Source organism: Acipenser ruthenus, chromosome 17 (assembly GCF_902713425.1).
Source record: "Acipenser ruthenus chromosome 17, fAciRut3.2 maternal haplotype, whole genome shotgun sequence".
NCBI lineage: Eukaryota > Metazoa > Chordata > Actinopteri > Acipenseriformes > Acipenseridae > Acipenser > Acipenser ruthenus.
In genome coordinates, this window is record NC_081205.1 from 20,363,150 (window position 1) to 20,386,706 (window position 23,557).

General features: G+C 38.5%; 1 protein-coding gene across 1 annotated transcript in view; it reads right to left on the minus strand.

Moving 5' to 3' along the window:
* Nucleotides 1-5,021: 5,021 nt before the first annotated feature.
* Nucleotides 5,022-23,557, minus strand: part of espnlb (espin like b) — a 37,894-nt gene continuing 19,358 nt past the window's right edge. Inside the window, exons 6-10 of the mRNA XM_034038769.3 lie at nt 15,597-15,761; nt 12,245-12,368; nt 11,165-11,280; nt 10,464-10,646; nt 5,022-9,838 (exon numbers count right to left, since the gene is read on the minus strand). Coding sequence (XP_033894660.1) covers nt 8,237-9,838; nt 10,464-10,646; nt 11,165-11,280; nt 12,245-12,368; nt 15,597-15,761 — 2,190 coding nt within the window. The 3' untranslated portion in view covers nt 5,022-8,236. The remainder of the gene's footprint in view (nt 9,839-10,463; nt 10,647-11,164; nt 11,281-12,244; nt 12,369-15,596; nt 15,762-23,557) is intronic.

The window sequence follows — 23,557 nt, forward strand, 5'->3', positions numbered from 1 at the left end:
CAGTTATAATACTATAAGACTGTGTTTGAATACTATTTATGAAGACCCACTTCTCTGAGAGCTTCTGAATCCCAGTGTTCCTTTCAGACGCCCACATACGGTATATGTAAACAGCATGTCAGCTTCAATAATCTGGTCATCAGTGTTTCGCCGTTTGGAATTTCATCCAGTAGGTTTTATGTTACTACCTCGGTTTTTCTATTATCCGGTAGACAGGAATTTCTGAGTTTTCAACCAGCTGAGGAAACGATTGAGGTAATAATCCAAACAATTTGGAAGCACTCCAAAACAAACTGCAAAAATACAGGCACCAAAAACCAGAGATTTGATACACGTGGCAAAAACAAACTCCCTTTCAACATACTGAGATTAATACCAGTAATATAGTTTCTGTGGGGCTGCATACCTGAACTGCTGTTGTGTTGAATCAACAAAAACATCACGGGTAGTCGGGAACGCTTTGTTAAATGAAGATAGACGATAAGATTGTAAATGCATTACAAACTACTTAGATTCGTTTAAGTATTGAGAAGGAAAATAGGCTATTCCTCGTGAACTGTATCTCTCATATACCATTATGTACATACAAATATGTTATTATTTACAGTTTTACGCTTGTTGTGGATTACCCCATTTTTCCTATTGGCTCTTCAAGTCAGTGAGTTCATTGAGTCAAAGTTGAGCCAGCGCTGAAAGTCAACAGTCATCACTGTTGAAATTAGGAATGATTTTTAGTGTCGTTGCTATTCATCGTTGAGTTTAGGTATGCATTCAAGGTGTTAAGGTGTTTAGGTGTGTAACCCGAGGAGGATTTGTTTACATACTGACTGAGAAACCGGCCCCAGAGATGAGGTTTATCAAATGTGACAGCTGTACAAAAACTGCAAGCTTGTTTGTGTTTAGCACTCTGCTCATCCATTTTACCCCTTAGAAATACAAAACAGCAGTGAGATAGTAAAAACTGGGCAACATTTTAACAGTAATATTTCAAAATAAGTACAGTAACTTATAAAGAGCTTTCAGTAGTTTGTACAGAGTATTAAAGAATAAGACACTAAGATATATATAGCAATGTAAGAGTGACATACAGACAGGTGAATGTACAGACAGAGATACCCCTCCTTAGATCCAATAACTTCTGCTAAATAATGTTAATACTGAGTTTAATGAAAATATAATAAGCAGTTTTCCAGATAAATGGAAAATGTTAAGTGTGACATACATGCGTACGCATTACGACAGTATATTCCCATTGACAGGGATTTTATCCCCTGTGGCAGACAACAAAGGAGAAAGTGACATGCACAGTTTAACCTAAGAAACAGGGATCCAAGTCTAAAGCTGTTCATTGAACTGTCCCCAAGGGAATGTCAGGAATGGCCATTGCTATCTAGTGTGTTATAAATGGAACAGAGGGGGGGTGACTAAATGGAGCACGACATGGGTGGAAGGGTTTGGGATGAGGTGCTTGCAGACACATATCTATTCGATATAAATAGCAGTGGTACTCCGTATTCAGAAGACAGTTGACCATCAATGTGATCCAACAATAGAATACAAAAACTGAAGGGAAAGTGCATCAGATTGAGGTATGGTTTTATAACAGATTTGTAAAAAACCCAACCTGATATTATATATTGAGAATGGCTCCAGTGGATCCCCATATATTCAGGTGTATTTCAGAGAAAGAAAAAATGAGACATTGTTTTCTCAAACAAAACCTACAAGATAGGCAGCCAGCAATTTTGTATAGGATGTCATGGGCAAAGGCAACCAACAAATTCCTGAAGGGTGTATGTTATACCTGTACTGTTTAAAGTTCGTAACCTTCAGTTGTGATTTTCATATTCAAGTCAGATGTCTGTGGCCCCAGCCCTTCTCTGGCTATCTGTCTCGCTGAGCAACTTTCAAATGTTGGCCACTAAGTTTCAGCTGAGACCTTTTGTTTGGTGGAGTTTACTTATCTTATTTTAATGCAGCATGTCTGTGTTGTGCAGCCCTCTTCAGCAGGCATAAATCTCAACATAAGAAAAGCAAAAAATGCAAGACCATCAATGCTAGTCCAATTCTTAGTTGCTGAAGAATCCAATGACATTGCCTAGTCAGTTCCTCAAGGATCCCAGTTATTCAGCATCCATAACGTGCCTTCCAAGTCTGCCTCCACATTTCCAACTGTGTCCTCTGGCCCTGGTCTGCAATTAAAATATTAGCAAGAGTTACTTGCTGTCATTGATATCTAGGTTTGGAAGTCTGTCGGTAACACAAGTGTGAGTCCTTTTGTTTCTTTGGTTTCTTATCTGTTATCTTGACCCAGATCGACTCACATTGGTTGTGGGTTGCACCCGATTCATTTTACTTCTAAGCTGTCTAATATATACGGCCCTCCCTCCTCATCTTTACTGACTGTCCTTCCTAAACCCCCTAACTGAGTATTCATCTGTTGCATGTGGCAAGACTAATTTCTGTAATCCCAAAAGAGTATGGTTCTAAGATGTAACTTTAGCTTCCAGCTTGTAGCATTTTAAACTTAGGCATTTTTTATTCTACTACAGTAGTATTCACAGTGGTTTACCTATCCTATGACAAGAGGAGACACTTGTTCACACAGAGTGGTGAAGGTATAGAATGGGCTACCTAGTCACGTTGCTGACGCAGAATCACTTGGAGCCTTTGTGACCCAACTCGACAAAGTTTTGAGAACAATCAGCTTCTAGGAATGAGCTTAGATGGGCTGAATGGCCTCTTGTTTGCACATTTTCTTATGTTCTATACCAGTTTTGTGCCTTGGTTTCATTGTTAGAGCAAGGCACCCCAGGCTTTTGCCTAACAGTTGCTTGCCTACTAATCGCTGCCCTTCTCAGACCTAGTTTTAACCGTGCCTATATACTCACCTAACATGTTGGATCTCTTTTTTGGTGCAGTACATCTTATTTCATTCTGACCTTTACCAGAACAGCTATAAGCACTCACCATGGAATGTGCGTCACACTGTTCGCTGTGGCCTGGTTCCACAAAGACAACGACCCTGCTGGAAATTCTAGCAGTGACACATTTATCCTAGTAACAGCATGTGGCTGTAGTTGTTTTCCTACAAAGTTAGGCATCTGTAATAACAGTTGAAGAGACGGTTATGCTGTTCAAGAAAATACAGCCTAAAGAGCCTATACTCAAGGTTTTTTTTTTTTTAACAATAACTACCTGCTGAATTTCATGTTGAAGTTACCTGAATTATTATTATTATTTTTTAAACCAAATAAATGCAGAATTTCGACTTGTTTTTATCTTGAACTTCACTTCCCAGCACACCCCAGTGAGAAAGAATAGTTTGCTGCTGTTTGTTAAACACACACAAAACACAATCGAAAATGGGGAGAAAGAGAAAATCTTTACGTGTACCGATATTTACCTGTTGCGGACTACTTCATGGTCCTTAAAATAAATGAAGACAAATACCTGCTGAATTTAAAAAAAAAAAAAAAAAAAAAAACGGAAGCCCTACCTATACTATAACTCTGTGCTGAAGTTTTATACGAGCAGAGTATCCAGTAAGGAAGTAGTAATGTGTGTAGTTACTCTTAACACTTGTTGGTCCCCAGCCGACCAGCAGTAACTGGAGGGTATGGAGGGTATGGTGTGTCAAAGGTAGCTTGGAGGTCTGACAATCTCTTCCAATCTGAAAAACAAACAAATCAAGCTATATTTAAATTCAACTAAAAATGACAGTGCACATTTATGACACTGTTATTTTCTTCTTGTTGGTACTGATCAACCAAACATACACTGTTTGTGTTCACATTAAGATGTGTCACAGGGAATCTGGATGACAAATCCATTCATAGCTGGGGAATACCGCAGGTTATAAAACCCTGCTGAGATTCTTCATTGTACCTTACCCGCAACTACTGAAACTGAAACGAAAGGTGCTGGAACAGCAATTGTTATAAATGGGTTACCATGGTCGCCAGAGTCATAAAATGACATTTTGCCCCCACTAGTTAAAACTATTTATAGTGTCTCTTAACAAAAACAAAAGCAAGCTTGGCTTTGTCAATGTGTAGAACAAACAGCTGAAACCTAATAATTAGGAGGATGTAAACTTTGAACTAGGAAAGATTCTCCATTGTTTGGCACAGAAACTATGTTGCACTCTCATATATGGTGCACCACAGCAGTGTAATTTACCACAGTCAGTCAACCACCTTGAGGCATTCAATATCATATTGTGTGTTAAGATACATCAACAAATTTCAACATATCAGTAATTCAATAAAACTAAAATTCAACATATGCTTTCTTTTATTATGATTCAAATACAAATACCTGGATTCTAGTATTTGGGAAAAACAAAACAAAAAAAAAACACCTTACAGTTGCTATGATAAGCTCTAAGCTCCTGCATATAGATACAATACTGTTGTCAAACAGGTCAATGTTGTACCAGCAGAATGTGAATTGTAATGCAAGAGTAGAAACCAAATACTGATTTAAGTGTAATCAGGAGGGAGTGGGCTGGTCCTTTGGCAGCAGCATTGTTTTTTGTTTGGTTTTGTTTTGTTTGCACTGTGGTGTTTGCTGTTGTATCGCCATTAAGGTAATTATTGGCCGTAACTTAACTGTTGAAGTTTTAACTTGAGCACAGTTTACATACAGTACCTGTCACGGCTGTAGTACCGGTTTGGGTCCCTCCAACATCTCCAAATCAAATGGCAATGCTTTCTTCATGATCAAACTTCAATCGTCAATATAATCCTGGAAAGCCAGGTACGTGAGAATCAAAATCTAAAAAGCGTTGCAGGGGTTTTGACTAAGGAGGAAACTCCTTGTTGGAATTAACACCTGCAGCTCCTTTGCAAGCTCATCTCAAACATCTAGCCCATTAATCAGGACGATGCCATAAAAGGTCTCACTTACAATGTAAATGCACTGATAATGTTATAAGCAGTAAAATACACACATAAAGATATTTGGATCTAAAACATTTTTAAGTTGATAACTAACTACTAAAATAAATTAGACACACACCCAGGAAAACATAAGTATAATTTTATGCAATAAATTACATAAACCAAATCAACAGGTATTCTAAATTAGAAATTAACAGAAACAAAAAACACCTCAAAAAGGTCATAAAAGTGTTCTAAATGGTTTGCATTTTTAACAAAGGTCTTGAACAGTTTGATGAATGTAAAAGTTTATCTTATTCATAAAAACAAACTTTGAAAAAACCTTAAACTTACTCATGACATTAAGCTTTGGGAATAGGATCCAGAGTTACACTTTCCTTCCATTAAAATGTGTCACGTCACATATATTTGTTCAGGAAGATGTCCTGTGAAGACGTTGGTCGGCACGGAATTTCGTCATTGTATGTAGCTTTCTTTTTTAAAAAACATTACAATAAAAAAAAAATACCAACACTATTTTGTAATTAATAACTTTTTTTAAGAGAGGCTGGATTCACTGTGGTTGTGAAGCAAAAAAGATTTTAAATATTTAAGTCATTAAATATCTAATTTCTGCCTAGACAACACAATGTATGCAACATACCAATCTCATGCCACAAAGAGCCTAAGGGCCTGTTCACACGGGCTTTTTTCCGTACTCAGAATGGTTCGGTTCGATTGCAGAACAGTGTGAACAGCAAAGTTCGACTGGTAAACAAATCGAACCGAACTAAGACCACCTCCGTTTAACCAGCGCACCGAGTTCGGTTTGCTTGATAAACATAAATGTGAACCGCAGAGGGACTCGTTCGTTGGCAGACAAGAAACTAACAGGGTGTTGACTTCCACCGGAAGATTCAATTGTAGTTATGAAACAGGTGTGTCTAGGGGAACGAATTTGGTCAGACAGCAAAATTCAGACAGAACTTGATAAAACCCACAAGAACACAAACATTTACTCTATTTTTTCTCAGACTGAAAGATAAAGGATTTATAAGAAGTTGCAAGCAATGCACCAAAAATACTTCAAAACAAGAGACATGCTAAGAAAGTGGATTGTCGGCTGCTGTAACTGACAAGTGTCCAAATTTTCACGAACTTGATGAAATTCTGGGCACAAGACCCTGTTCTGGACCTGATAACGTCTTGTACTCTCTTGATGTGGAAAATGAAACGGTGGTATTGGATCAGAATACATCTGTAGATACTGGGAACCCATATGGTATTATTATTATTATTATTATTATTATTATTATTATTATTATTATTCGTAGTAGTAGTAGTAGTAATAATAATACATTTTTTTATATTTTTTTCTCCACAATCTAGATATATAAATGCACAGATGAAACAATCATTGAAACTTTCCAATGTTGATATTATTATGATTATGATTATTATTATTATTACCAATAATGCTAAAGATAATAAAGATGAACAGAAATGTTATTATTACTATGATTCGACACAAAATCCCATAAATGAAAAGGATGATTGTGATTTTGATTAATCGGTGGTAGCACTTATTCCTTGGAGCTTGATATTGTATAGATGGGTTTCACTGCTTTCACTATTGCTTTTGCACATATCACCTGGAAACACCTTCATGGAAGTGTGTTTTTTTTTTTGCAGCAGGTCACTTCAGAATACTACTTGTAATGTATAGCGAGACCCCTGCCCTTTCTATAGTTATACTGCATACAGAATAAGCTTAAACTTATGAAAAATATAAAAATATCTTCGTACCCTTTCAATGTATTGTTGCCCAGTGGTTCTGTCCTCAAAAACATCAATATTCATCGGTATCTTCTTTTAAGTGCCACCTTCTTTATCAAACAAAGAGGATTGCTGGTGTTGATGATGCAGTGAATGTGCCGAGACCGCTGTCACTCTATACAGGTAACCCTTCCCCTGTGCTCTGCATTACTCGCTTCGTTGATGGTAACGACATTATAGAATATTGCCCAAACTGCTAAATATAAAGAAATCATTCCCTCACTCGCTGCCGTCTTTACCAAGGTGCTTTGTCAGACAGGACAATGTAAACATCCGGTCCATTTCTCATAAAATGGAAGTGAACCAAGAAAACAAACTCCAGTTCCCATCAAAATGAACTTGGTTCGTTTACACACAAGGACAGTGTGAACAGCTAGTACATGGATACATTGTTTCAAAGCAAACAAACCGAATTGTGACTGTTTGAAATGAACCCAGTGTGAATGACACCTTAGTTAACTACTGTAAATGCACCCTGTAAAATCCAGGAGTCAACCTGAGCCGACCACTAATCACAGACGCTCCTAGACATGCTATTTACCAACTGTTTTCTCATGCACAGATATTCAACACCAGACACACACTATTTTTAAGGAGGGGTAACTAACATGTATATTATATAAAAAGTGTTACAGTTCAACAACATATGTGTGTTTTGTTCTGTTAAAAGCAGTTAAATGTTATTAAGTTTTTGTTATTAAGTTTTTTGGTGGGAAGTGTCCACAAGACTACAGTATCATAAGAAACTGACAAATCTACTTAGATACGTATTCATTTGTAAGCTAGTTTAAACACTTTGTGAAGAAGCAGGGTTGTATCAGGGGAGAGCGTCAGGGGGAGGAGTCAGGGGGAGGAGTTAAACCCAAAGGCTGGTATTTCCAAGTAGTATACATTACTTTCTGTTTTGATTTGTAAACTGTGAAAATAATAAATCAGATATTTAGCATTAACTAATGTGGCATGATGGGAGAAGTCTGGGCCTATTGGATGCAGATACCAATTGCTAATTCAAGCTAGGAATGAAATATGCCATAAAAAAATAGCAGTGAAAGGGTTATCATGAGAGAAGTGGTTTTCAACCCGGTGAGGAAATTTATAACAAAGCTTAAGTCTGTCAACTACTTATCTATGCAGCTGCTCTTGTGAATGACTTTTTTAAAGGTATTGTATTAGATACAATTTTGCTAACAAAGCTAACTTCTTAGAGAGGACATCAGCACAGCATGTAAAAATGGCTAAAGCACCAAGTAAGACGGCCTTGTAAATTAAAGTATTTCTCAGAAGAATAAAGAAAAAAACACACACACACAGACATCTGTCAAGCAAGATGCTTTGCCAATAAATAGTGCAGTTTCCTCAATGGCAAATTGCGGTCTGTGTCCGTGTGGGATTGCTGTATCTTTTTAAAATAATGTTTTAAAATCCATAACTGTCGACCAACAGGATGACATACTGTGTAGTCCTTTAAGCTATTGACCTATTAACAAAACAAAAAGAACAAAAAGTGGTGGCAGCGCCTATTCTGCAAAGTCAAAGATCTCTGCCTCTTTCTCCTTCCAGAAAGCAAAGCTGCGATCGATGTACTTGCAGATCTCATCGTTGCTGAAGCTGCTGAGATCAGAGCCACTCTTCCTTATCAGGTCCTCTTCTTCATCTGGAGTGGCACTTTGAACAATGACTTTGGGCACCTGTCTCACTGTGGCGATGGGCTGCTTGGCAGAGTCTGTTGCCTCCAGCGGCTGGTTTTGCACATTCCCAAAGAACTTAAGTTTGATGTCCTCAAAGCCATCTTTCCACTCCCGGCTGCCTGCATCAATCTCCTCGATGACCGCCTTGTGAAAGTTGCGGACAGTCTCCCAGCTGAACTTGCCCAGGTGGTCGAAGACCTCGAAGCAGAGCAGGTGTCTCATCTTCCTCTCATCAGGTGGAAGCTCCAGCTCTAGTATGTGAAAGTAGCCCAGCATAAAGAGGTCAAGGGTCAGACTGTGGTAGTCAAGGGGAGCCCCATTCACACGAGGCAGGAACTGCTCTGGCGAGTATGTAATCTGCTGTCGGTTCAAGCGCCGTATCTGTCGTGAGGGGACATGAGAGATAATGTTCCTCCAGTTTCCAATCATTTTGTTGATAGCACTTCTCTGCTGGAAGAAGTGGCCTAGCTTGCCATTCTCCATGTTCCTCTTGGACTGTCCAGATTCCTCCTCGGCTTTCTCCTCTACCTGCTCGGTGGCTGCCTGCCCTGCAAGGCTCTGTTTCCTCTTAATATCCTTTATCTTCAAGGTCATGGTGTATGCTGATTTCTTCCAGTGACCAAGGAATAAGACCACAATGCGTTCTTTCCTCAGGCTAGTTGATTCCTGAACTGGAGAAATATTTCCCTCAGTAGGTGCTTCCTCAGAGCCAATTCCAGAGTCACTGGTATCATCAGGCTGTGAAAGATATGATTGATCTTCCTCACCAAGCTGATTTGGTGGATCTATGGTGCTTGTGGTGTGAGTTTCTGCTTCAGATGCCACGGCGGGGCTTTCCGGCCTATATTCTTCTATAATGTCCTCTTTGCTGTCTTCTTCAAATGGAGAGGTCCTCTCCTTTGTGGGACTTTGCCTCTCAAAGTTGGACCTCAAGTTCCTGACAGACACTCCAAACTGCTGGATCTCTATCTCAACCTTTTCCTTGGTCCCACGGGTAGAGTTCTTCCTCTCTGGCCTCTGAGAGAAGACGGTTGCAAGTTCAGTGTTGGGCATCTTGGAGATCTCCTTGTTTTCCTTGTTTTCATTAAGATTGGCCAGAAGCAGGGACATACTCTTCACAATGCCTGATATGCGGTTGCACCACACAGGTAGAGAGATGTGTCCATCCTTTCCTGCGTTCTGATGCATGAACTGTGTGTTGACCGTTATATTGACGATGGGGGCAGGCAGAATGGTTCTTAGCTCTTCGGCCAACCTGGCCAGCTCAGACTCATACGCCTGACATTTCTTCTTCATCTGCACATTCTCAATCTGCTTCTCTAAATAGATGAGATCATCTTCAGTCAACAACTCTCCAAAAGGACCCAGGATTGCATTGTGAGCTTGGGAATATCTCCAGCCTTCCATCTGAAGATATTTGTTTCCGTTTTCCTTTAAAAGCAGATGATAAAAGAATGTAATGTCAGTGTTCTTCAATCCACACCATGCACAATAAAACCACAGGCAGAATATTCAATGAATAATGGAATATGAAATGGTGGAAAGAGCTTATCCTGGAGAGTGTGTTGTCACTCACAAGGGTATTGGTAATAAAGAGACAGGATGCACACATCAATACAGCCAAGAGGCAAATACAGCACAGAGGAAGAAAGGGTCCAACATTAATATAACTTGATTTATAGATCTAGCAGGACCATGAGATCCTTAAATCATCTTCAACAGAAAGATAGCTTTGTACAAAACACTCATTTAAAATATTATATAAAGAAATACATAAGAATAACAAACAATACTAATAAGAGGTGTGCAGAATTTTGAAATGGAGCCAAACCAGATGTGTGCAAGGCAAAAAAGAAAAATCGATTGGTCAGAAATATGTTCGAATACAACTTTGGCGAAGTCCTATTCCAAATTCAAATCCTACACACTCCCCTGAATAATAATAATAATAATAATAATAATAATAATAATAATAATAATAATAATAATAATAATAATAATAATAATGCTTGTTATTTCACAGTAAGTTATGAAAGGCTTCACACCAAACAGATACCTTTCTCCTCTGCTCCTCCTCATCCTGAAGCCGGGCCTGCAGTTTGTGCACCATCACCTGACGTTTCCATTCAGCGATTGGACGTCCCTTCTCATCGTGGGTGGGGACTAAAGAATCGATATCCACCACGTTCACCTCCTCAGCGGGCAACGCCACAGTCCCATTCCCCGTAGAATCTGCCTTCTGCGGAGATGTTATGAGCGGTAGTAATGTAATTGTAGCTAACAAAATAGCACATTTTCTGTTCACTCATTATAAAGTATAGGTCTCAGTTTTTAAAGAAATACATGTGTTAGAAAACATGCAATTCTATTTTAAAACATGAAATCTGGTTCTACACAAGGTTAAAGCAATCTCTGTTTGCAAGCCATGCTTTACTGTCTTGCACATTCACCTGGAGGTATTGTTTTTATTGGTGTGTCTATTTCTAAGATAATTTTTTTTTTAATATATAGCCTTGGGTCAATTTTGAAACCCAGGTCTCCATACTTGTACTGGTTACACTGCCGAACCTAAGAAGCAGGCGTTACCAATCTGCCGAATCCTGGAGACGAGGCCCAGTCTAGGAAGTCTCCTCTTGGGTTAGCGGGCACCTGACCTGGAGGGTTCCCGGTGTTAACTATACTGTAGGGCTCCCCACCTGCCCTGTGAACACTACTGTGATCTCTTTCACAGTGTTACTATACTGTAGGGCTCCCCACCTGCCCTGTGAACACTGCTGTGATCCCTGCGTGCTTCAATGTTTTTGTCGTCTTCATTTCATCAAACAGATGTTTGTTGTCGTTACTGGGCAGCGTCATGTTGAAAGATTTAATCTCTGGAACAATACAACAAGAAATGCCAGGGAGTCAATGGTGAAACAATAATGTTAGCAATGAACTTAAAAGCCTTTACCTGCCGATATAACAAGTAGGCAAAGACATTAAAGATGTTTAAAAACATACAAAATGTCATATGAGACAGTATTGTAGGGTTGTACAAAATAACTCTGTAATTATGGTTTTGCACCACGGCTCACCTAGCTGGAACTTTGCTACATTTTAGGAGGTTGTAATGAATTTGATAAGTATATTGAATTGAATGGAAAGGCAAGGGCTGGACGAGAACTGCAAATCTCACAGTTCAAAGCTCTGTAGTTGACAGGTAAGTACGTGTCAGTATTATTAACACATCAGTCACTAGGAGAAGATCCATTACAAGGTACAGAGAAGGGCAACTAAATCCCATGAATAAATGGAATGAGTTTTAATAGGACCAACTAAATGTGTACCCAATTCTCACCTGAAATGGGATCTTTGTGCTTTGTGATATAGAAAGTGTGTTTATAAACATATTCAGATGATCTTATTAAAAGTAATATATATATATATATATATATTAAGGACAGCCAAGATCTCTGGTGCATTGTTTTATAGTCAATACTATAAATGAGGAGGGCATCCTTATAAAAGTTTCCCATAGTAGAAGCATTGCAAAGTGTAATAAAGCACAGTGACAGCATAGTAAAGCACATAGAGGTATGGTAAAGCATGTTAAAAAACATAGCAAACCATGATAAACTACAGTAAATGCATTGTATAACCATGGAAAAACTGCAGAATTACTTTGGAAATGTACTGTGGTAAACTCCTGTAAGGGCTTGTCCCTCCTCATTTGAAAGTATATACCAGACACGTTTTCTGGTCTGGTCATGGGCTCTGAAAAGGTGAACAATGCTCACGTTCAGCTCTGATGAAGCACAGATCCCTGCTTGAACCAATCCTTTGCTTTCTGATTCTCACCTGTAGATGTCTGACCCTGTCTGTGTGCTGGTGCTTTCTGGGCCCCTGAGTTCTTGGTTGGAGGTAAAGGTGGTGCTGGAGGAGGTGGAGGCATGCCAAGCGGGGGGTTGACCAGGGGCTGCTTCTGGAAACACAACAATCAAATATGGGTTGCCATTTAATTCAATACCCTACAGTCTGCTGCAGCCTTAACCATTACCAGAACCTCCAAATAAAGTTCCATTCCATGGCCATACAACCCACACAAGAATACTTATTTCAAGGAAAACATTAATTGAAGGCCATCATTATTGCTGATCACCAGCAGAGAGCTGAGAGGATATTGATCAGGTTTAATCTACTAGGGGTGCAGAGCAGATGGCAATGCTGTAAAATACTGCATTATATTACATTTGTGATAATTGCGTTAGTCCTATTGTTGTACTAAGATTTAATGGGGATTATTTTAATAATTCCTATGTTTTTAACAGAAGAAATAAACATTTTCGTTTTTAGTAAGGACCTGTTACAATAGGTAGGCACATCATAATGTACAATGCGATCAACTGCAGATTGTGATGCTTTAAACAATACACAGAATGACAGTGCCTTTTGTAAATCCTGTTTTTAAAATAATGTTCTGTATACATGAACTGTTTCTTGTCTGTTTTTAAAAGTGTGAAATTAATTGTTTTCAAAAGAAATTTTAAAATTTAGAGAACTCCAACAAAAACCATAGATTGCAAAAATGCAAAGATGAACTCATTTTTTTTTGCAAAGAAACTTCAATTCAAAAAGACTTCTAGTTGAAACATTTGTCATTTAATTTAAGTTGCATTTAGTATTTCTATATTCAGCACTATTGAGTTTTTAAATGTTGGACAATAAATGAGATTACAAGGTTATCTAGTGTATAATTTCACAGCACCTGCAAGTTCAAACAGAAGGTGATAAATCGAACAAAGCTAGCCTCGTAACTACAGAGAGGAGTGATAACGACTGAGGCCAAGTTGACTTCAATTGAAGAGTTTTCTTATTGAATAAAGCCTGATTGAAAGACTGCACCCTCGCCATGCTATTGGACCAATTCTGCGAAACAAATGGAATATTCCCCAATTAAAGAATATATTTACAGAAACTATACTTGGGGAATGTAATACATGTATATTTGCAGAAAGGTTGATGTTTATGAAATACAAAAGGGTGTGGTTATAAGTTTCTTCATAACAAAAGGGGCCAGTTTAACACTTCATGAAAGGAAATGAACACGTAAACAGAGTGAAAATAATATAGCCATCACAGAAATTGAGTAAAAGAAGCTGGAATAAATATAAACAAATGAAATGGTGGGTTCTAGCTAACAGAAATATTTTAAATAACCGATTGATAAAGAATAAATTACGATTTTGTAATGTTTCAGTGACTGGAATTCACAGAGATTTTATTTTGATATTTACTGACTCATATTCACTCAAACAGTTATCCTACTTGCATAGTCATATTATTTGTTTTCTGACTTAAGAGTATTACTATTCCTATTGCAAGAGCAACTGATGAATGCATTCTTTTCCATGTAATTGATATTTACACTGAAGCTGAGATATTACCTGAATAGTATTGCTTTCTGAGATAAAACATACAACAGTGTTGTGTGTTTGCTCAATTGTTGACTCTGCGGATTGAGCTTGTTTGGAAGGAATGCATAACAAAGAGCGCCAATTAAAGTAAACCATTACACATATTAATTAATTATCTTTAAGTAGGTATCTAAACACCAGTCCCCCCTGCATAATAGTTACTGTAAAAACCGGTGTATAAGTCGCATCGTTGTATAAGTTGCCCCCTGTGATGAATCATTAAACAGGAGCTGCCACAGAGATGTGTCTCTTGTCATTTTTCGAGATATTGGATATTCAGTAACCTAAACTTATCTTTAGCTGCTGCTTGGAATAGTTACTTCTCATACAGAAATGCATCTCAGTGTCAATGACAGATCTGGATTAGGTGAAAGCTGAGCCCCAGGCCATTGTGAACAAGCAGCTGGGTGTAAAATAAAAATATGTGGCAACTTAGTGCTACTCTAAAGACCAGCATGTACCTACAGTACTATTGTATACTTCTTGTAGAAGTCTACAAATTTGTGGACTGTATTTCCAACAAATTGGTTTTTAGTGAAGGAGGATTTTAATTTCAGTCATTATATGCTAGTGAAAGCAAATTTTCATGACGAAAGAAAATGATGGCAAAATTGATCCTTTTGGTCTACAAATCCTGGTTCACAGCTCCCATGACTTGCCCTTCTTTCTTATTTCAAGAGGCTTTTGTTCTTAATTTCAGTGTTAAAAACTCCATGGCAACCTGCATGCACTGCTCCATGGTACCACATGATTCCATGCTCTTCTCAACATGCATGGTTCAAATTCTGCATGTACAGTAGCACAGTGTATGCTGGACTCTGATCCCTCCAAGGAAAGGCCAGCCCCCAGAATGGCTCATCAGGAGAGTGATCATTTTAAAGCATCGCTAATTTTGCGCAGTCTTGGGTACTAAACACTTGCCAACTGAGCACTGACCGTCAGCACCTTATCAGATGTCTTCCCCATTATGGCTTATATCGTCTAGCAATATGAAGATGCAACAGAGAGACTGCATAACTGAATAGCAATTACATAAAGGTTTGTGCTCTATACAGTACTGTGTTCCCCATGCCTACCTTCTTGTCCAATCCCAGTATCCTGTAATATATAAAAGGTGCTTTTCCCTGTTGCAAGACATTTTCAGTCATAATGAACAAGACAACAGATAGAAGGCATTCGGTTGGCCTGCACTGCAACTGCACTGACAATCCAGAGATACCAAGATACAGTATTGGCATTATTAGCCTGATCTGCAGTTGTTTTTTATTCCTAGTAAATTGATTACTTTTTTGACTACCACCGCACTTGTGAGTTGACTTGCTCTTTAGAAATGTGAAGAGGGGGTAATTATCCATTCAGGGATATCAAGATATTTAGTAAGCAAGGGTATAATTGGGGTAATACATCCATTGCATTTTGTCCAATATATGTATTGGAGGTTGTATACAGCAGGCATTCCTTGGTTCAGTAACTTATCATAGAAATGATAATGGCCTAATCACATACAAATGGCAAAGCTGCATGTTATCATAGACCGTCCTTAACAGTGTAGTAAAAAAATCATGCTATTTGTATAAGTGTTCCCAATCTGACAGAGCTGTGTACCTGTAATCTGTCTTCCGGAGAAAGACAGCAAACAAGAATCCATAAATGATCCATTGAATCAAGAAACAACTAATAGCTCAAAGACTGTGGAAAGAAGTGATTATGAATGCAAAACCTGGATTGGTGGTTACCTTGCCATTCTCCATCCCCGCACTGTAGCTGTGCGAGTCCCTGCTGCCTTCGGTGAGGGAGCGATAGTAGTCTCCAGTACTGGGATGCCTTGCCACGGCTGTCTTTGATCGCTTGTCCGCCTCGTTATTGCTGATCACCAGCAGAGAGCTGTTAGCTGGGGAGGGCTGAGGCAATAACAAAGAGTCTTAATTCATCTATTTATAGTACAGAGCAGGCAATAAATACAATGAAATACATTACTGATAAAAGTCCATTGTGGATGGTAACAGTTTGCACATGATCCTATTTACCTGTGAACTACCTAGTATCACTTCATTTTATTTCTATTATTAAGTGTGTGATGTAATAAATCAATTGGAGACAATATTTTACTATTATTTGGCATTTTATTAACCATTTTTTAAAACCATATGTTTGCTATTGATTTAAAAGTACAAAAGCTGAGGTTCAAGCTGGGAGAAGAAAGTGCTCCTTTGAACACGAAGTGCAAACTACAGTTCTTCTAAGAACCATGCATCCTCTGAATGTTTGAGCCTCTAACTCCATTTCCTGCTGCAGCTGATCCTCCTCGGGCGTCACTCATGGCCCAGGCCTAACCATGCTTAGCTTCTGTTGGCTGCATCTATCCTGTAGTGTCAACAGTTTAAGGGTCCAGTTGCTGAGATGTAAGGAATTCCAGTTTATGTTTTACTGTGGACACACAGGGTAACACCCAGGAAGATATTAAATAACACACCACCAACTCTCAAACACGCCGGATACTGGAAACAGAATCGCATCCAGTACATAATGTTAATGCTAATAAAAACTTTTTTAAATACCAGTACTAGATCCACTTAAACTGGTTTAACTAAGGTTTAAACCCCAAAACAAGTCTTAAAAGACTGGTCTATGAGCTCAATTGCAAACTACCAATTTAGATCACAAGGTCTCAAAAGGCTTTTTCAAGTATCAACAGCATCTTAATTTAAACCCATTTTTCAGTCTAATCTAGACTGCAGGTTTAACTGAGTTTTATTTATTTATTTTTTTATCTTTGAAGGGACAGTATTTCCATCTAGCAAGATACTCACCGATATATAAATAGATTACAACGTCAGGTAATATGTACATAAAACATATTCATATGCCAGGTTTATTTTAGATTTAAAAAACTGGGTTTAAAATGCTGTTATACAATAACTATTGTTTAAGTGGATTTGCGAACAATGGGTACAGTGCCTTCATTATTTCATTTTATATTTTTATATTGTGCGCAAAATTAGATTTTCGTGAAAAGGGGTTACATATATTAACAGTGTCTACCCAAATGCCCATCTGCTTTGTTATGGCATTAATGTCACTATGCATGCCTGCAGCAGGACTATGCAGTATAATGCTAACCCCACACGTGTAGATGATTGATTGTAGAAGATGTTACTGATAAATGAATTCAATAGAATTAAAAAAGAAGCAGCAATGGTTTATTCTTTTTTCAATATGACAACGGTTCTTAGTATATGTCTGATTGTGTTTTTATTTCTGTTCCATTCTCTAGGTCTCTATGTTTGTTAGTTACTGTCTTCTGTATTGTCTTCATGTATCAAAATTATGGACAATTCCATTTCATTTGTAGTTTGAAAGGACTGCTGTGAAAGAGAATTACGTGGCATGTTAGTATCAGAGGTAATAGGTGGTGTTCAAATAAAATGAAATGGCGATGCGCATGCACGTTTGGAAGAATTACTCAGGTAAATCAGGTTTGTGACTGAAAAAAAGGGCCAAAGAGAGGGATAGGGTAAAACTCATTTACACGTGTAAATAACGAAACACACAGAGAAATCCACACCCAGTTTCACATGGAAACCCGCATTTCACGTAGGTAGGTCAGTTGTTACTGTGGATTCCAAGACGACAGAGAGTAAGTGGCTGATGGGTGATTTTATGGTTAGCAGTGGTGTAGTTCACCTTTATGATAATCCAGGCGGCTTTTTTTATTATTGTTTTTTTGCTGTGTCTGGTCTGTCATGTTGTATATCTCTTGTGGGTTTACAGTTCTGTATAAAACTACTTACCATGAACTGCGTTATGCCCTTCTTATAGTATTAAAGCAGCTGTTTGAGAATACCCTTGCTGTAAAAACTATGCTAAAGTTAAACACGAAGAGCAAGTGAGCTGCTTAAATGTCTAACTGAATTAATTCCCATCCTTTTTTTGATCCCAGCTATGTCCAAAGACAACGCGTGTCTGCCCTCCACGTTAAAAAATATAGTTGGTGAACTGGATGTCATGAGCCAGCTCGATCGCCCAAAACAGCGCAACAACATCCAACAAGTTGTTGATACCCTCTCAGAACTGACCAAATAAAATTGCAAATTAATGTATTGATTGTGTTTTATTTGTTTGCATCATTAATATTTAACACAACAGTAAATCCAACACAACTTAAAAGAGAGGACAGAATCTCTGACAGCACAAGCCTCCTCAGATCACTGCTGTCCAATTGAAACTGGGGGCTGAGGTAACCTTCACAGTTGCCAAGTCCACTTATAATAAGCGGGATTGGGCTTGTTTTTTGAGAGTCGTGGGTTGAAGTTTGCATAAACACCCACTTTAACATGGGTTGCGCTTGTTTTGGGCTTGTTCTGTAAGGGAGTGCCGTTTTTATTTTTCTCGTGAGACTTGGCACCTCTGGTAACCTTCCCCGTCTGTCTCACAGGCAGCCACTGATTCCTGAACACCTCATTTTGTTGTTGACAAGAGTTTGTGCAGAACACAGCAGGCAGTGGCAATTTTGGGAACAAACTAATACTGCACTTCAGTCCGTTTCATCATTATCCACCACCTCGCTTTAAGTGCCACTAGCCATATTTGCCCAAGCTTGGTGCTGAATGCTTCCTTAGCAGCTGTCAGCCGTCTGAACGGGTAGGGTTTCTAAGCAAGGGTAGTATACGCAGCATCAGCTGATCCCCTACATGCTGTATTGCCTGAATGAAAGGATATATATATGTACTGACTGTTGGTCAGTTTCATTTTATACCTCCGAGTTCATTTTTAATTAATGAGTCGTAAGATAAATGAGTTGAAACAGTATTCACCACTAATGACAGTTAAAAAACTATTTGGGCAAGAGCAGTAAAACACATTATTAACCAACCAGGCAGGTATTTTGCTTTATTACAGCAGTTTAGATTCACTCGTGTACCAGTTCTCTGCTCATGGAAACCACATTTTCACTAGTAATCTTCAAAAACAGCATGAGTACTTTACGCATAGCTAATTTACATATCGACCTCCACCTTTCCCATTCATTTGCATGATGTCGGGTGTAAAGCCCGGTTTACTCAAGTAAAATAAACTGAGCGAACAGAAACCCCAAAAAGCAATTTACATGAGACATTTTTCTCGTCTAAATGTCTGGAGTTAAAAAAAATAATAATCTTGCATGGAAACCCCATGATTGATAATCATATAAGGAACTGTGTTAAGTCAACTGTACACAATTAGGAAGTTCTAAAGGTTTTCAGTATGTACACAGAACTGACAGTTTTGGATGTAAATGGACATCTTATTATCGGCAGTTAGTGATAAACTACTACGTTAAACAGTAACACAACTTCTCACAGGAAAATTACAGTTCACCACGATTACAAATAACAACAACAACAATAATACAGCTGGTAGACTGAAAAGCATACATGGTCTCCAAAGCAGCAACTATATTTAGAAGGACTAAAGTAATCCATAGTCTGTTTTAACATGAAACTACGCATCCACAAGAGACCAGATTGTCTTGTATCTTCCAGGTATTTCCAGTTTCAGTTTAGGCTTCCTGAACAGGGTCCTATATTTCCACAAGCCTGTTGCACAGGTTAAAAATCCAACTGCAAATGGTGAGGGACAACTTCACAAAAGTCTTTTAACAGCTAATAGGATCTGTTGCTATCGCCCCCAATCTTAGTGATCATTAATGTATTGTAAACAATCAGGTATAGCTTTTAAAAGCCCCATGTAAATGCCTGACTGGTGTATATATCCACTGCTAGCTTAGTTTATCACCTAGGCACAGGTTAACTTCAGTATACCCAGTTCTTTTAGTCTCAACTAAAAGCACAATTTAGTTTTATACCATTATGTTTTATGACAGGCAGTCTTTAACTTAACCGTACAGACATTCTGCCTGCTTACACCTGTCCAGGAAACACCTTTATTTGTGAAAGAATTACATTAAAACCCAAAAAAAGAAACAGTTCAAAATTAAAGGAGTACCAATTCTACGATAGTACCTTCTCTTAAAACCTATGAGGAATTTCTCTGTAAGAAAATAATTAACCTGTGAGCCAGAAGCCTCCTCGTTCTAAGCGAGACCCTCACAATGAGGAACCTGACATGTGCAAACATACCATTACAGGCTTGGTCATCTATAGTTACATAATGCAATTTCTCACTGCTGACAAGGAGAGGTCTTTTACTGAGATCTGTGTCAATGAATACCTTCAATCTGAGGAACATTTTACTTCAAGTTCATCCATTACGCAATCCCAGCTAATACCCAAGCTTGCGTAGCAAAACCATGGGATCACTCAAACTGACAAGCATGACCTCAAGCTTCCTTTCTTACTTGACATCACGTACATGCACGCCTGTTTTTATGAAGTGAGCCTGGACACCTTCATTATGGACAATAAACATACACTCTTAAAAGTGACTTACTGCTTGCTGTTTACACTAAAATCCAATCAGGTAGAAATCAGCCTGTACTAGGTCCCAGGCTTGAAGAAAGTAGGTACGTCTGACCCAAGCCACCAAACTCCTGCTCAGAGACTGAAGTGACCACAAGGCCAGGGATCGTTAGGTTATAAACAATAAAGGCAGATCAGAGATCTTTTGATTAGAATGGGATTAATAATTGAAAAGTGATATTGGGTGACCATGACGTCAGAGTGGTAGATGGGGACGGGGCAGGGGAGTTAAGACAGAGAAGGGAGACATTGTATCCTTCATGCTCCACTGCTTTTCCATTCTTTCATAGGAATGAAGCAACAAGGGAATGTAAAGGAGCTTCAGTCACGCCCATCTGTAATCATGATGAGGGAACTGGCTGAGCAACATGGTAATGAATACCTCCAAACAGCCATGGAACTGTACAATAGGGATGGATGGTAATGGGGAGGCTAAACTGATTTACGCCTCAGTGTCGTTAGTCTTCAGTTCAGCAGACAAAGCTTCCCAAGTAGTACATTCCGAGTGTCAGGAATGGTTTGGAGAGGTATGGCTATATTTCTGTCACTTGAGATATCCATAAAGGGTCATAGCCCTTAACAGCTCTATGGTACAATGGTATTTCACATGGCAGCTGTCTTATACATGGATTATGTTGCTACCAGAACTACAGACTAGCATGTTCTTTAGGCTCTAGCGGCTTACAGTAGTTACTAAAGGCCACTACAAACATCAGGCTTGTGCTTTTCCATCATGACCCGTATCTGCGACACCTGTATTTCCAAAGTGAAAATGGGTAATTCATTTGTATCTTAAATGGAAGTTTCATAAACACCATGCTTTTTCTTAATTCTTCAAAATGGCATGCGTTTAAGTTTTGTGAATAGAGCCTACATCGTATTTGCGCCATGCCTATTACATTTGGGTGCAGATACTCGTATACAAATGAAATACTTTTTTCAATATAGAGACCCCTGTTCTTAACAAAATGATTACGGTTTCAGCCAGCATTGCAAGACATGCAAAAAATACATGTTGAAGATACTTCATATGGAAGGGGCTAATGTCATATCATAGTGTTTCTGATATAAAGCTTTCACCTGGATGATCCTGTTTCTGATTGTTGCACCCACATCATCTCCTGCTATGGTCTGGAATGACTTGCAATCAAAAGTAATGACCAGCACGCCTTAAGAATGTGGTTTATGAGTGGATGGTAACTTAGATTGTAGACCATTGATAATGCTACTGTGATACCCTTTTGAAACCCAACACCTACATTTCCCACCAAAGCTTTGGACAGAATGATAGCTCCTGATTTACTTAGATTTGGTTCTGTTGTAAAATAGCTGACCCCAAAAAACATACCAAAGAATCTCAGAATGTCCCGAGACAACCAGGGAAAGGACTTCGATTAGGCACAAAAATAATACTTTAAAATAACGGCCGCGAATTCATATGAATTTGATACATTTAGGGAGCTGAAATTAGAAGGGGTAAATGTGGCGTCAGTGCGACCTATCGGCAGATGTACTAATCCATAACAAAACAACCACCCAGACCCAAATGTTACATTGGTACTGTAGGTGACAGATACTGTACAGAGGAAGAAAACATGCAAAAATCGCACATTTAATTTCTTGAAGCTAATACCAGGCCAGCTTCTCGTCTCTATGTGAGCTGCTGGAGCCCATAACTGACAGGCCTCCAGCCACCCGCCACGAGGGCACCAGATCATCTGATTACACTTTTCTATGCTATTACCATAGGCATACCAGGAGAGATGCCAGGTTCCCAGCCACGAAAGATGCAGAAATAATTTATAAAATGAGAATTTTTAAAGTCCATGTCAGATGACTGCAACATGACTAAGATTCTCACAGCTTCATTTTTCCAGAACATCTGTGAAACAGAACCAAGTAGAGCAATGATCGACAGTACCTCTGCTAAAATATTCATCACTCATACAAAAGGCTTGCTGAGCACCATGCTTTGTTACACTCCTCAAAACAAGAGCATTCATTTAGAAAGTCTTGTGGCCTTGGTGACAAAAAAATAAGCTTCGCTAATGAATCCCCTGCCTGTCAGTAATAACTCCTGCTGGAGCTAGTCCCACATATCTTTATAGCTGGCATCTTTAATTAGGTGTCATTTCATCTAAATTTCTGAAGCACTATGCTAGCTATACTAACTAAGAGCTGGAATACTTTATCACACAGCAGTCATTGAAGCAATGTTTACAGTACTTTTATCGCCTAGAGGACTAGTTGTCAACCTTACTATAGTAAAAGAGGTACAGCATTGGAAACTAATCTGGGGGGAAAGTGCAAAGCCATTCAGGTGTTTCCTGAGAGTACTTAACCCTTTAAACTACAAGGGACAAATGTGTCCCACAAACAAAATGGTGATAACTTTCTTATTTTTGCAATGAGGTGCACAAAACAGGATTTAAAATGTACTTGCAGGTTGGTTATGGTCATCCAAATTGCCAGTTTCCTTGTGATACTTGAATCAATCTCACATGTATTTTAAGAAGAAACTGTCTGAACAACCGCTCAATTCCTTGAGTACCTTCAGGGGTGAAGAGGACATGAAATATATAACTTGGTTGTTTTGTTCTCGTTTTGTAAAAATAGCAGGTGTTTTACCTCTTTAAAAAAATGAGTTAATTAAAGACAAGCAAATGCTTTGATAGGGCCCTTAAGTGTGCTATTTAAAAAGGTGCATATGTCTTTTTTTTGTTCTGAAAAGAGAAAAACACAGAACATAAATCAATCTAGAATTCTTTAAGTCTCTGACTGGTTTATTTCTAGTTTTTGTAACATTGGACCGTATTCACACAACCTGAAGGCATGTTTTCTGAAGGACTGTTTTTCCAAGTGTTCATAACATTATCTTCGATTCAGCAGTGCTGATATATCTTGATATATCTTCTGATACATTTACATTCAGACATTTCAGCCGGTTCAGAATAATTTGTTTAATTGTAGTTGTAAATACAGCTCAGAAATGACTGTAGGTCTACTCACAGTAACCAACAGACACATTTGATTACATAAAGGGCTTGGGGATTAGGCTGCCTGTTTGCGTGCATGTTAGTCAGTTTAGCTTATTTCTGGATAAATATTAATACATTTCAGAAGGTTAGTATTTTAATGATTTAAAGTGTAGCTAACAAAAATGTCTCCACCATGCACATCCATTATAGGTCTCAAATGTGCAGTTTTGAAAGAAACACATTATTATTATTTATTTATTT